This window comes from Spermophilus citellus (assembly GCF_964194105.1).
Source record: "Spermophilus citellus genome assembly, chromosome: 4".
NCBI classification, from domain to species: Eukaryota; Metazoa; Chordata; class Mammalia; order Rodentia; family Sciuridae; genus Spermophilus; species Spermophilus citellus.
The window spans coordinates 143,631,929-143,647,669 of record NC_138185.1 but is presented as its reverse complement, the minus strand read 5'-3'; the positions used below and the strand labels follow the sequence as shown (position 1 = coordinate 143,647,669).

At 42.3% G+C, this 15,741-nt stretch overlaps 1 protein-coding gene across 1 annotated transcript; it reads right to left on the bottom strand.

The window, feature by feature from the left end:
* Window positions 1–1,797: 1,797 nt before the first annotated feature.
* GJD2 (gap junction protein delta 2) lies at window positions 1,798–3,888 on the bottom strand (the record flags this gene model as incomplete). Its single annotated transcript, XM_081292362.1, has 2 exons — window positions 3,716–3,888; window positions 1,798–2,692 (listed from the first exon to the last, which is right to left on the bottom strand). The coding sequence occupies exons 1-2, from the start codon at window positions 3,784–3,786 to the stop codon at window positions 1,798–1,800; spliced, it is 966 nt and encodes a 321-aa protein (XP_081148488.1). The 5' UTR covers window positions 3,787–3,888.
* Window positions 3,889–15,741: the final 11,853 nt, after the last annotated feature.

The following is a 15,741-nucleotide window of genomic DNA, read 5'->3' as shown; positions in this document are numbered from 1 at the left end:
CTGAGGAAATCATCAGAAGCACAGTATGCCTGTCAAATGTAACCATCCATGGCAGGAAAAACAAGGTTGAAAAAAGAAAAAAAAAATCCGCTCCTAGAATGAGCTGCTATGGTTCAGTATTGGCATTTGTATTACAAGAAAAAGATAAGCAGAAAAATTTTGAGCTTAAAGTATAAAGGAGTTTATAAACATTGCTACTTGAATACCACACTCCTCCTTCCTAAACATTCATAAAACATACCAGCTTCTCTTCATCTGCTGGAGGCTGATTGGATTTTATTGTTCATCTCTCAGGGATTCTTCATCCTTTGCTCACTTCCTGCCTCCAATGTTCTGTTGAAACATCTTTGAACTTCTGAATTAATAGAACCCCAATTAAAAATAGGAAAGTGCAGACTCTTCCCATTTTACAAAAAAAGGCAAGAACTTTATTTTAAACAAATCCTCAGTTGTATATTACATCATGTCCATATCTAAATCAAAAATGATAATGATAATTCAAAGGAAACAGTGGGCTTCTTCAAAGCACGTTATCCAAATATTACTCTTGGCCAATGCTTTAACCAAATACACAGTGGATGTGAAAGGTACAGTATGGCACTTAAATAAATAAGAGCAAAGAGAAAGAAACATATTCACAGTCCAAAGCAATAGGTTTCAGAACCTTTGGTATATGTCTCAAATAAGCATCCGTAAACACGTGTTAGCCAATAGTGTTTAGTTTCAGGTATTTTAGGCCGAGGGATTGTGTAGGTGTGTGTGTTTCAAAAATAAATGATAAAATAATAAGTTGGGATTGACACGGGCTGATTAAGGTCTCTGGTGTGAGCACACAGGTAAATTCAAACCATGGCAAAATGATGTGCATCTGCATTGCACAACAAAACTATGTAAGAAAATGAGTAAGATACACTAGTTAGAAATTATGTGGCTTGGGTAGACACCCTCAATATTAACAACAACAAATACTTTTACTGCTACCTAAAGTCCACAAGCTGGAAGGCAGAAGTATCCCAAAGCTCATAAACACATGCCTTACCATGCAACAACCATCTCACAAAAGTGTTATAGTTGCATATTGCAATTTCCACCCGCCCGCCCATCCCCCACCCCTAATAAACAGCACCAGTGCAATTTGAGTTAGAAAATTGGAAATATTGAGACATTCCTAAGATTTTCATAATGACTAAGAGCCAATCAGTTGGGCTCTAGTGCAAACCTCTGCCATGGCCAGTTTCCAAAAAAAGCACCCCATGTAATTCCCTCTAGCTTGCAGATAAACCATATTAGGTCTAATGTAAGGCCAGGTACAGAAAAAAAGCTGGCATGCTATCCTGGGTTGAGGAAAAGGGGCATGCTGATGGATAGGGGAGATACATGAAGGATCTTCCAGGATATTTGTCCTGCAGCCCAGGATAAAGGGGTATGTTGAGATAGGTCACAAAGTTTAACTCATGCCATTAACCAGAATGGAGCTCAGCAGAGCTAAGTCCTATTCAGTAGCTGTGCAAGTCCACCGTTATCAGGATCAAGAAGGGCCATAGAAGAAAAGGTCCCAAAGAAATCCAACTCATCCATTCATCACCCTACCCAAGTGCCTATGTGGAACCAGTGCTAATGATGATGTGATAACGCTTCTGCTTTTTCTCCTCTCCTTTTGATGCAAGATCTTCTGTTAACCAGCCTTCTCCTACATCTTAGTGGTGAGTCACATATGAGGGCAGATATATCCAACCTTGAGCAGTTATCTGTCTTGTGGCAACTTGTAACCCTTTAACCTTCCTAATACCTGCCCTTTTACACATAGGCAGAGTCACTGGACTGAGTCCTGCCAAAATTGGGAACACTGACCCTGGGCAGGTCCTTGTTACGGATCTCATAGACTGACTTCCTCTTGGCCTGAGCCCCTCGAACAGCCAGCTTGATCTTGCGCCATCCCAGGTGGTTGAGTTCAGCCAGGCTGAGCACAACACAGATGCCACTCACAGCAAACATGAAGACTAGAAAGACTGTCTTCTCAGTGGGCCGAGACACATAGCATTCCACTTCCTTGATGCAGGGATAGCGGTTACACTCATACAACCCTGGGACACTAAAGCCATAGAGAAAGTATTGGCCCACCAGGAACCCAATCTCCAGGGCATTTCGGAACACCACTTGGATAATGTAGAAGCGGGAGATGCCTTCCTGTCTTCGAAGCTTGGATCTTGCTGCAGTGCGCAGCCCTGATGGATGTGGAGTCAACTCCTTAACCTCTAAACAATCTGGCTCCGTCTCCTTGCTGGTGTTCTCTGTGTTCTGCAGCACCCCGTTGACAATGGCATTTTGCAACTTCTTATCTTCTCGCTTTCCCCTACCACTGACCCCACCCCCAGTTCCTCCAGGACCCCCTATGGACTCAGGAGGATCTCTGTCCAGGGCTAGGAAGACAGTAGAGTACCGGCGTTCTCGATGCTTGGCAGACTGGTGCACAGAATATGTGATGAAGCAGAGACTGGGGGTGCACACCATTATGATCTGGAAGACCCAGTAACGTATGTGGGAGATGGGGAAGGCGCGGTCATAGCAGGCCTGGTTACAGCCGGGCTGCAGGGTGTTGCACACAAACATGGTCTGCTCATCATCGTACACCGTCTCCCCCACAATGGCCACAATGAGGATCCGGAAGATCACCACCACAGTCAACAGGATCCTGAGCAGGGGAAGAGGGAGGGAGAGAGGTTCTCACGGCTGCATCACTGACGGGAAACCCCATTCTTCCCTTCCCTGTTCTCATGTTTATCAGTTCTTTCACAGGGGAGCTGTCCATTCCTGCGTGGTACTGAACTAGGAATCTGGGAAACCTTTTTTTCTTCCTTTTCTGCTGGGTGCTAGCAGGCTGGGGACACTTATTACAATGATCTCAGGCATGCACACCTCTATATACTGGTCATGGTTTATTTGCAAACTTATAGATTTCATTTTTGTATATGGAATGTACAGAGACACAAAAACACACCTTTAGTCTGCATATGGCAAGTGCACCCAGAATACCTGTACAGATAGTGCAGCTTTCAAAGTCTACACACAGGATGATAGAACTACTCTGTGTGTAAATCTATTCTTAATATAAATATTGAATTTAATGCTTACAGAAACAAGCAGCTAGGAACACATATTCATATATGCACAGACAGAAACATACATAGATATAGACTCACAAAAATGCCAATTGGGTGTGTGGATTCCTGACACTATAAGTTTTCAAAGACAAATAAGTTTAGCTTAATAAATATTTGCTGAGAAAAGATTCATTTGCTCTGAAAATCAATCTCTCCATTTGCCCTTCTCTGGCCAAATGCAATCCTGCCTTCTTTGTACATTCTATTTAGGGAACTGGATAGAGATTGGCTCTGACTCTGAAAAGTGGGGGGCAAAGATTGAGCCAAAAACTCCTTTTCTGATGTGGGAACAGTGAACTCCCCCTCCCCCAGTGGTGCTTCACAGGGAAGGGATGGGGAAGCTGCTCCGGAGTAGCAGGAGAAGGGGGGCGTCACTGGGCGTCGGGTAATCCCTCAACTCGGGAGGAATAGAAGCATTGACCCAACGATGGGGAGGAGGCAGAGGGCGGGCTGGGGACTCGGGAAGGGGGTCGGCCCGGAAGTGAGAAGGTATTCCCGAGGGCCACCGACGGGCTCGCTGAAGGGCCCACTGACGGCTGGCTTGGCGCCCTTACCTCCCGATCATAGTGGAGTGCTGCTGCACCGCGGCTTCCAGCAGCCTCTCCAAGATGGTCCATTCCCCCATCGCTGTGCATCCGGGGGCAGCAGACAAAGACTGGGCAGCACCGGGCACGTTCCCGCTCCTGGCCCCTCCCCGGGCCGCACCTCCCAACTGGGAGCGAATTGCCCCCCGATTAAAGAAGCAAACAAAATTTTTAAAAATCCACGAATTTCCCCTCCCTTTTATTATACTTAAAAGAGGGAAACCGGGGGCTGGGGATGTGGCTCAAGCGGTAGCGCGCTCGCCTGGCATGCGTGCGGCCCGGGTTCAATCCTCAGCACCGCATACCAACAAAGATGTTGTGTCCGCCGAAAACTAAAAAATAAATATTAAAAATTCTCTCTCTCTCTCTCTCTCTCTCTCTCTCTCTCTCTCTTAAAAAAAAAAGAGGGAAACCGGGAAAGAAATCCACGCGCGTCCCGACCGGTGGGGGCTGCTAGCGCGGTCCAGAGAGCTGGCACGAACCGGCGCCGTCCGGGGATCGCGTTCGGATTCCGCAGTTGCCGGGGAGAGGGGCGGGGCGGTGTTGATAGCGTGAAGGTCCCAGAGCTCCCGCCAGCCAGGCTGGGGTCTCCCGGCGCCGCTCTCCGCCGGAGGGTTGGGGTTGGGGAGGGTCCCGGCACTAGCCCCAGCGCCTGCCACTCCAGCGGGCACCTGACGCTCCCGCGCTGCTGCCTGCTATGCCCGGGTGGTGCACGCCAAGCTAGCTGCTGAGCTGGGGAATCCGCGGCCGCCGCCTCTAATCCGCCCTTAAGTAGTCTCTGCCTGCGTCACGCCAGGTCGGCGGAGGGGAGCCGAGCGCTGCGTGCTGCTGTCGCTGCGCGCCGGAGCCCGAGGGGTCGGGGACGCGCGCGGGGGGAGAGGGGCGAGAGTCCTGGGGCCTGGCAGGGAGTAGGGCGACTCCGAAAGGAAGAACTGCAGCGCCCCTTGGGGCTTCTTGGGGCGCCCAGGTAACCTCACCTGGCCGCCAGCCCCTTGCAGAAGGAGGGGAAGCCCGGAGCAGACGCGTGGGTGAGTGGGGAGGGGCGTGAGTAGGTAGTTTATCTTCTCGGGGCATCCGTCGCCTTTAGCTTTTGCCTTCGGGGAGACAACTGAAATTCCTTTTCTAGATGGAGACACTGGTTGGGGCGGGGGGGGGGGCGTTTTAAAATCTCTTGGAGAGGACAGCTTTGCTGAGAGTGAGTCTGTGGTTTTGAGACTCCGTGGATCTGATGCTAGGGTGAGAAAAACAGGATGAGAGTCCATTTAGGCCGAAAAGCAGGTGTGAAGCTGACTGTGAGAATGAGGGTCTGGGTCAAAGCCCGCGCCCAGCCTACTCGTGGGGTGGCCATGGTTAAAAGTCTCACTTCTCTCAGCATAAACCCAGATACTCTGCTGTTTTTATTTTACTAATGGGAGGAGGGGTACTCTTCTGGACAATGTAGTCTATTCTCAATTTAAGGAGACCCAGTATTCCGCTAGCAAAAATATGGCTCACAACCTCACCCACCCCCCACTTTTCTTACCCAGCCTTGGCTTTCTTCCCTCACAAGCAATCCGGGTTTCTGCTTTTAAATTTACATTTTGTTGTCACTTCTGTCTAGAGCAACTACTTAATTGGTCACTGGAAAATTGAAACAATGACACCAGGCTGCTAATCAGCGCAGAGGTCAATTTTAGAAGAGAGTGTTTCATCTAAATGCCCCATAGTTTAGAGTGTTTCATAGAAATGTACCAAAAGCACAATGGGTAAGTAGTTATCATCCTTTTAAAAATACAACTGTGAAAGGCTTGCTAACTCATCTTAGGCATAGAATGCAGCCTTAATTATCCACAGGGATCATAGCACATATGTGTGTTACATAAGCCACACCATGGTGAGCTTTCAATTCTAAAACAGCCAAGGTGGTTGGGTAGTTGGTGGCCCAGACACAAGGAGGATGCTGGAGGATAGGGGCTTGAGCCCACTACAAGGCACTTCCACATAAATGATGTTTAGGGGCTTGAGCCCACTCACAATGCACTTCACATGAGTGATGTTTAAAGATATAACCCAAGCTTCAGTGCCAGAGGGATCACTGGGGTCTTCTCCTAGGGCTGACATCTTTACCCCCAAGGAAGCAGCTTTTCACTAGAACAGTAAAAGAGTCTCCCCAAGATGGAGAAAGGTATAAGGTGTAAATGGAACATTAGGACAAAGGCAGATATTCCTGTTTCCTTCTGGGTAGGGAGGAGACTCAAGGATGGAATAAATGGGTATCTTATTCACTTGGCTTATGGAGGGAATAGTGATCCTCCTACTCGCACCTGGTATGTTTTCCTAAATTTCTTTTTTTTTTCCCTTGGCCTGGGTGTCTGTATTTGCTCCTTTTCTGGTGGACACTTTTGGAGTTAAGAATCTCAGACAAGAGAATGAGTAAGAAAGTCCCAAGGGAGGGCTGTTTAACATCTTTAAATGTACCATAATAAGCTGACAACTCAGTCACTGTATTTCCACTTTCCCAAACCCTGAAAGATAGTAGTCCTGGGCTGGGGATGTGGCGCTGGCCTGTAATGCGTTTGGCCCGGGTTCGATCCTCAGCACCACATACAAACAAAGATGTTGTGTCCGCCAAATACTAAAAAAATAAATATTAAAATTCTCTCTCTCTCTCCCTCTGTCTCACTCTTTCTTAAAAAAAAAAAAAAAAAGATAGTAGTCCTAAAGATAGATTGGAGAAAATATACTTTAAATATTCTCACAGTGCAACTTTTAAGCACTGGCTATGACTGAATTGTCAGTATTGATTTAATATGTTGAACTATATTTTAATATGCCATGTAGATTCAACATATGAACACACATATATACATCATAGGTGTATAAACACACAAAAACACCTGTACACAGAACCTGCAGTTTGACTTATCTATTTGACTAGGTAGCCAGTTTTTAAGGTAAAAACCTTTTTTCTAAACACCATACTTTCAAAACTGTTAACTACTTTCATTTTTTTAAATTGTGCTTCCTTTTTTGAGCCCTGCCAATTCCATTTTCAACTAATAATTTGCCCTGATAGTGCCACATGAAATACAAAATTTTTGTGTAGAGCTCTGAGTTTCCTTAATACACTATTTCATTTCCCTAGATTCTGTTTCAAGTCTCCTCTGAGATTCCCATTTAAATCAGCAAGGAAGTTCTTTCCATAAGCTCTTATTTAGAACTCATTCTATGATATTAAAGTAATGGCTTTGGATGAAAAACAATAGACTCATAGAATAAACTTCAGTGTGCATTAGAATGTGCATTAGGATGGGTTCATTAAACATACAGAGGCTCCGTTCCCATCTCATGTGTACTAAATTAAACTCTAAGTGATGTTTAAGTAACTGCATTATTAATAAGTTCTCATCACTGGCTCTGATAACAATAAAATTTTGAGAACTTTTACTTCCGTGAATAAGTAAAAGTCACAGCAGGAATGAATCCTAAAAATCAGAAAATTCCATCCTGTTTTCATAGATGTTAACACTCACCCAGAGTTTAGGTGACTTGCCAAAAGTATCTACAAGTGGCAAAGGAAAAAGCTATGAAGGAAGTGATACTAAGAAGCGATACTAAGAGAAGAAGATCAAAATAATTTAAATGGATGAAGAATGTTACCTTTGAGGACAAAAAAAAGCGGGGGGGGGGGGAATTAAAGTGGTTTGGATCATGGGAATATAGCCACCTGCAAGCATTTAAAGGAGAATAATCCCTGGGTTGTTAGCCTTGCAAATCCATGTCTTACTGAACAGTAATTTCCATTAACAGAGCAGAAAAATATTCTCTTCTCCACATCTAGGAGGAAAAACTGCAAAGTCATGTAGTGAAGGATGTGGTTGAATATTCGAATTCAGGGATAGAATATAGTTACTGATGATGATCCCATAGGGGTGTGTGTGTGTGTGTGTGTGTGTGTGTGTGTGTGTGTATTTGCTATATGCTTAAAACTTGATTCTCTTCTTAATCAGGTGAACCTTTGAGCTTTGCAACATCAAATATTTGTAAGTGCAACCTCATAGGAACTTTGTGTGAGTTGCAAGAATGAAGGTTAATCTATTGACCTCTTCTCTACTGGTCCATAAATTCTTGGGGAGCCGAGGACATGCCAGTGTTATGGTGTTTTCCTTTGTGTCTTTAGCATGGAGGAAACCACCATTTGTTGTAGGAGTAGGATAACAATAAAATTTTGGCTCTTCATTCCTCAACCTGGGAGAGCTACATGTTCCTTTTGTAGAAATGGGTCCTATTCAAACCAGAGGGGAGAAAGGAGCTCTTTTTGCCAAGTGAAAGTCCTTACACACTGCGGGACAGCCTGGACCCCTCAGTAGAAGGGTCTTGCTAACTACTAGCCTCTACTGTTCTCACTTCCATTCTTCTCTCCCCCCATTACGGTCCTGATACTGGCTAAACTAACCCAGGGAGTGGTGGTGAGCATGCAAAGCTTAAGCTGCAACATCAGAGCGGTGGCCTTGGAAAGCTGATCACAGCCCTGGCTACCTCTCCCCTGGGAAGCACCAGCATCTGTAGTCTCCTGGGATTTGTGTGGCTGAGAGGGACCGCATTCGATTGGGGATTGGTCTCTGTGTTAAAGTCTCAACATTTCATTCACAAACAGCTAGGATTAACTAAGCTTTATCTCCCCCAGTGGCCTACATACATCTGTTTCCTAATGAAATCATCAAATTATATTCTGAAGGGGCAAACCCAACATGTCTTGTGAGACTTAAAAAAACATAAGTGACAATGAAACCTATTCCTCTTTGCTGCAAAGTGATATTTGTTTTTTCTTGTGTGTCTCCCTCTCTATGGTTTGCTCAAATGTTTAGGGTAATGCTTTTGGTTCTCGTAGTCAGACAGAATCTATAGAGAACTATCTCCAAAGGGAATAGCTATCCAGCCTCCCAGTCTGAAGTAGTCCTAAGTATGGTGGCTTGCTTTGTGGTCTAGGATTCTCCAATGCCTGTTTCTTTCAAACCTATTCTGCCTTCTCATGGACCCAAATACCAACCTATGTCTTAACCCCAAGAGATTGTGTACCCAAATAATAGAGAAATCTAAAGTATTCTGCCTTCTAGTCCTTTGAATAAAAAGGTATGTATCCCTTTAAAAAAATCACATGTACAAATTTCCCATTCCCCATCCACCTTGTATACAGAGAATATACCTTTGTGTAGTAATATCTCAGGGATTAACGTAATATGGCATTGTGGCCAAAGCAGATGTGTGAAATCACAGCAAATAAATTAACACTCCATTAAGAATCAAATCAGCCCCGCTGACACATAATCTTTCCCATTTATGTCAAGTCGTGATTCCCATTCACATCGGGAGCATCCCAGGGGGGCTCATTAGACCTGCAGGAAGAGATTTCTTTTAAGTCAGTGCTATTCAAAAGTCATTCAGCTACAGTGCAGAAGAGTCTGCCTGGGGTCTGGGCATCCGCCTCTTCACAGTCTCTTTGTCGCTGTCCAGCCAGAGCCCCAGCCATGCAGGATATAGCTGAGTTTCCTGCTGATGCATTTCCAGTCTGTATAAAAGAGATGAGGAAATTGCAGGGGAAGTGCATGTGGGTAGGACCTGCCCTTGGAGAACTGGGAGAATATATCGAGTGAGTATATTTTAGTTTCCACATGTGCCCCATCTGCCCTTCTTCCACATCAAAATGTGTGCTGAAAGTCAGAGCCCAATCTTGGATTCTTCCTGGTACTTCATACTAACAGCCAAGATTGTAATGTGGAATTGGTATGCATCCCTACAGGAACCGTCTCTAAGATCTGAATCAAAGTCCTTCCCTGCTTTCATAATTGTACATGGATTCCCCTGCCTGCTTGGCGTCTTGACCTCCTGAAATTCTGCCAATTTCTGCCTTTGCCAGGACTCTGGGAGCTCAGGCATTACTCAGCCCAGAGGCGTTTGTGTTGATGCAGTTCTTGTCAACCTTCCTGCCTTCTGCTCACTCTTAGGCTCCAACATCCAAGTCCGGTTTGTAGATCCTCTTGTTTCTACAGCTGGGGTGAGACTGGAAAGGGGATACTTGTCATTTACTGCATGCTCAGCCAACAGTGTGTCAAGAGCATGGATTGCAGCTTGCCCATTTGATCTAGTTCAGTGTTCTCTGGCCTTGGGAGTATCATACCAAATTTACCTTTTTGGTATGTATTCATCTTTCTGCCTCCATTATAGATTGGTCTCTGTCAAATCTTCCATACCTGGATCTCACCTTGAATCCATACTATTGATCTCTGAGCCTCCCACCTCTGTGCTTCACCACTCCCTATTACTCCACCACCATAAAGGAAAGTAATCCGATAAAGGAGCACACACCAGGGTGTTAATAACCGATAACCACTTAATGTATTATCCTTCTCAGAGGAATTATCCTCATTTAAGTTGTAAAGCCTTCATCCAAAGAAATGAAATATTCTAGGTAGTTTTCCAAATACTGCACTTAAGAAGTGAATAGCTATTTGCAAGCAAGGGATGTACTGAGCCTTCCCAAATGACACCACACAAGCACTTGCTTCTTTTATTGATCTATAAAGTGGTCCTACTTGTGGAAATACTAGAATTACACAAATGTGATGGTTCTTAAACTTTATTGCACCTTAGAATCACCTCAGAGCTTTGAAAAATCCCAATGCCTAAGCTATACCTCAGATCAATTAAATCAGCATTTCTGGAGGTAAGATGGATGTGTAGTTTTAAGAAAAAAAAGCAGCTAGTTGGGCTGGGGTAGTGGCTCAGTGGAGCACTCGTCTAGCACGTGTGGGGCACTGGGTTCAATTCTCAGCACCATATATAAATAAATGAATCAAATAAAGGTCATCAACAATCTAAAGATATATATTTTTAAAAAATTTTAAAGCAGCTAGGTGATTCTAGTATGCATGTTTGAGCATTAGTGCAATGAGGTAAACCATTAACTACTTAGGCACAGTAGCCACAGTAGCAGGACTCCAGTAAAACAGGCTTTCTTCTTGTCATGGGAACAGTGTTTCTGGACACAAAGCCAGAATTTCATTCTGAAAATGTGTTCATGTGGTTCTGTAAGTACTTAATATAATCCATAGAGGCTAAGTAGTTAGTTGCTAAACTGCAAACACCCATCTCATTTCATCTCAGTCTACTTGGGGCCATCTGGCCTTCTGTACTCCCATTACAGGGCCATGTGTGTATTAATGAAATGATTGCATCCGATTACATCTTTTATTCAGAGCACAAGAAGAACAGTCCATGTATTTTGTTTTCCAGCATCACTGCTTCTGTCATGGTGTCATAAATTGTTATTCTATTTCATGCAGAGGTGGGATGGTCTTCATTCAGGTAAGAATAGAAATTCAATATGCTGTCACTTATAATAACATTTTAACTTTACTGCCTTGATTCTGTAGGATAGATGTTTCAGCCAAAAGCACAGAATTTCCCTTGTGATATTTATTTGTAGACTTTTTAAAAATGTCCATCAAAGAGTTTATATTAATGATCAAGTTGTGACAATTGGAACCCAAGAGGGATCATGTAAGAGCTAAGCTGCTCACTTTTCCTGTAATTTCTCTAGCCTTCATGTCTGCAACAGGACAGATGATCAGAAAGCCACACTTAGACTACAATACTTGCTCATTGCTTGGTGGCATAGGTGATGCTTTGGGGGAAAGGGACTCACTTCTTAAACCAAGTACTTACCAAAGTCCTTTGTATTGTTACAATTAAGACACTTCTTTTCCCAAGAGGAATTAAAAATGAAAGGAAATGAAAAGTTTTTTTTTTTATCTTGTGACATCTGAATAAATAAAAATGAATGGTGAGTGGATGAATAGCCTGTTATTCACTCTTTATCATCTAATCATGTTCTCTCCTACTCTCCTGTCTTCCTGGAGTATACATTAAACAGTCAATAGACATCCACAAATATCTACTGTATGTCTACTTTCCTTGCTACAACTACATTCTCCCAACCCATTATTTTTATATGTGCATATATATTTACACATACATATTCTTGAGTCTGTCATTCATTTATTGGTCCATTTGAAGTTTTATTCATTGTCTCATTTGTGCTAGGGGATGTATATTCTCTGACCTTGTGGAGTTTAAGATCTTGTGGGAGAGATATATTATTTAATCAGATATTTATTAACCAATAATCTCAAAGACTAAAATGTAATTTTAATATTTATTTATTTTTTAGTATACATGACAGTAGAATTTATTTTATTAATATTGATTGCTTAATGTATACTCCAGGAAGACAGAATTGTAGAACAGAAGGGTAGGATCTCAGTCTCGTGGATATAAACAATGGTGAGATTCACTGTGGTGTATTCATATATGTACATAGAAAAGTTATGTCGGATTCATTCCACTGTCTTTCCTATTTCCATCCTCCTGCCTTCCTTCATTCCCCTTTGTCTAATCCACTGAACTTCTATTCTTCCCCTTCCCCCTTGTTGTGCATTAACATCCACATATCAAAGAGAACAATTTTTTAAATCGACAAGTAACTACTGATGAACAGTGCTGAGAAATGCAGCCCTGGGTATATAATGGAGCAGCAGGGACTGACCTACTCTATGAGAAAGGGTCAGGAGGGGAAAGACATTCTGTAGCTGACATTTAAAGGAAGAATAAGAAAAAAACATGTGAAAGGGTGAATGAAAGGGTGAATCATTCAGAGCTGGAGGACCAGCAATGAACAGGGTAGGAGAGAGTAGCACATTCAAAGAACTTCATGGCTTCTATGGCTTAGCAAAGGAGGAAGAGGTTTGAGACCAGGCTGGGTGGGAGGCAGGCAGGGACTGATTCCAGGGATTGATTTAGCTAGGGTAAAGACTTTGGCATCTTTCCCTAAAAGTCTTGTGCAGCATATGAAGGCATGAAAGAGGGGAGTGACAGGATTAGATTTATTTTTTGAAGCACAAGCTATTTGTATTACTGTGAGATTAGATCGGAGGGTTGGCAGGAGTGGATTCGAGGAAATGAGTGATAATACCACCCCTGCTGAGCAGTTATGCTCAGATAATATCCTCATGCACCTACCTTCCTTCCCCTGAGGGCTGTGTCTACATCAAAGACACATCTCTAGCTTAACTCTCTGCTGCCAGGTAAACAAGTTGAATGGCTTCTTAAGAATATCTCAGATTTGTGATATTCATTAATTATGGAGGAAAAAAATAGGCCCTGATTATGTTGGTCAACCTAAATAATTCCACGCTTGATTGAAATTAAGTGGCAACTATTAATTGTAATGCTTTTCTTCAAATGTTTGTTTCTGGGTACAGTAGACAAATTGTACAAGATGGCCCCTTGGCATCTAACAATTTCCAAAGAAGGTAAGAGGAGGCCCAGCCCCCAGTTAGGAAGGCCATAGTTCCTATGTACTCTTGCACCTTTTTTTTTTTTTTTTCATTAGAAACTTGAATTTTGCCTTAGCCCTATTGTTCAGCAGAGACCCCAGTAAAGTCCAAATGGAAAGTGGGTTTCTTTGCAGGAAGAAGAGCATGTTGAGATATCATTATTCAGGAATTTCCTGAGACTTTGGTCATTTGTTTTGAATAACATTATTTAAAGATGGCACAACTACCCCAAAGGACTAAGGAGATCAACACTTCTGTTGATACCCTGAATGGAACAAAATGAAAGTTGTTTTCTTAAGAAAATATGAATTTGCTCCAAATTTGGTGCCAGAGCTCCAGCTATTTCTGAGGCTTCTCTTTTGAAATTGTCTTCAGAGCCCTTGATTGTACATAAGAAAGTTCTCATTGCTTGAAAAATCACACTGTGTTTTTTACTGTAAGTTGTATGAACCAGTTTGATTACACAGCTTGTTTGTTTAAATATTTATTTATTTATTTATTTTTGCATTACAATTCTTAATACACCATTATATCATAATTTATCATATCTCTGATTTGCAGCTTGTTTTATTAGTGAATTTTGAAAATATATTTTTAATGAGTCTGCACTTAAAAGAAGGAGAAAAATGATTTGTACCTGCATCATGCAAAGTTTCTTGCTCATAGTAAGCTGGAATCCAGGTACCTGCTTCTCCAACTTACAAGTTGAATGTTTTTTTGTGTTATCTACTAATGTCCATGACTTCTGGATATTTTTCTCATAACATGTTTTTAAAAATTTTGTACTGTGATAGATATGTACAATACTACTTTAGAATATAGTTACAGGTCTTCTAAATCAAATAACTCATATAAATAGTGTGCCAGGAATTAAATAAGATTTTCCAGGGAGAAAATAGTGCTCTGAAAATGCTAAGATAAAGATTTGAAGTAGACATAAGGTGGAGATATTATTGGTGCTGTATTTGTAACATTCCTAGGAAACACACTTTGAATGAAAGATGAACCTATCTAGCATCACCTGTCCATTCATCAAAAAAAAAAAAAAGGCTATGTGGATTCCTGCCCTATGGCATCAACACACATACACTTGACAGTGTGAATAACTACGTATTTTCAAGTAGCTCCCCTTGAACATGAAAGGTCTCTTGCGCAATACAGCCTGCTGCCACTGCATAGGAACTCACCAACTGCTTGTTATGATTTGCTCTGGAACTGGTGAAAATATTTCTAAATATCCTTGGTAATGGCAAAACCATTCTTTGAAGGGGAATTTGATTAAATTAACTAAAGCACAAAAATGTAAATACATATGTGCTGAGTATGACAGAGGTATTTAGTTGTCTTAGTCTATGTTAAGAAGACAGAGTTGATTAGTTGGTTTGTCCCCTCTTCCATGTAACTTTATACATCTCGCCAACCCCTGAAGAAGTCTCCAAGTTGTTATAGTACTAGTTAAATGCATGAACTATAGGAAATACTGTGATCTCTCAAAGGATCACTAAATGTATATTAATCCAAAGCACTTTTAAAACACTCCAAAAAAACCTTGAGTAGGAAAAAAATAGGTCCTCACAAAAATGAACAATGAAGCCCAAAGATCTGTCTGCAACCCAGAACTGCTAAGCTCCCAATAGTTGTCCCATAGACACATAAAAGTAAAAACACTGATAACAGCACCATTATTTCCTTTCACAATTCTCCCCTACTCTGTTTGTCTTCCATATGCATTCTCTGCTCTGCTCTGTGTCCTGGGAGGCTGACCTTTATGGACTACTGCTTTGGGCTTGCATCAGGTTGGACCAAGGGGAAGCCTTGGTAGATGATTGAAGGATAGAAAGAACTTGATGTGAGATACTCACTCCTCCTACTTTGTGAAGTTTTGGTTGCATTTCTTGTTTCTTCCATGGCCCTCAGATCTCACAGCTTCTGCTATTTCTATTTCTTTTCCTTGTCCCTTCAAGCCTGCAGGTAGTAAAAACTTTCTAATATTGCTAGGCCTTGGGCATCTTAGCATCTCTTTTTGGTTCCTTTAAATCTGCCCATACATCTTTGCTTCACTGAAAAGTTTCTTTAGAAATCCCAGGTGATCCAGAAATGTGTTCCCTGCTGGGACTCTGACACAGAGCTTCCTTATTTAGTTTATTTTTATGTCATCCCATTGCACAAAACATAACCTAGTTGCTCACGCTAAAAATCTAGGAATTCACTTCTATTTTTTCATTCATACATCAAGTTGTTAGGACTTGTTTATCCCTTAAATATATCTGGAAGCATTTTCCATTTCTCTCTTCCCTTCATAGTTTATTTGGTATAGACTTTTCAAGACAGCCTCCTTATTTACCTTCTAACTTGTCCTTTATACTGCTGATGGTATGGTTTTTCTATAACGAATATCAGCCAATTCTATTTACAGTTCTTCAGTGGTCCCTGTAATCCTCTGGGCACGTTGGTCTCTTTGCTAGTCCCCTAGTAAGAGCTTTTGGAATCTGTCCCAAATCTACCTTTGTAGCCCCTTCTGCACCCTGTACATTGTAGTCATACACATTTTGTACAGTTTCCCAATGCACCGTTCTTTCCCACATTCCCATAGTTACACCTGTGCTGTTTCCTCTGCTAAGA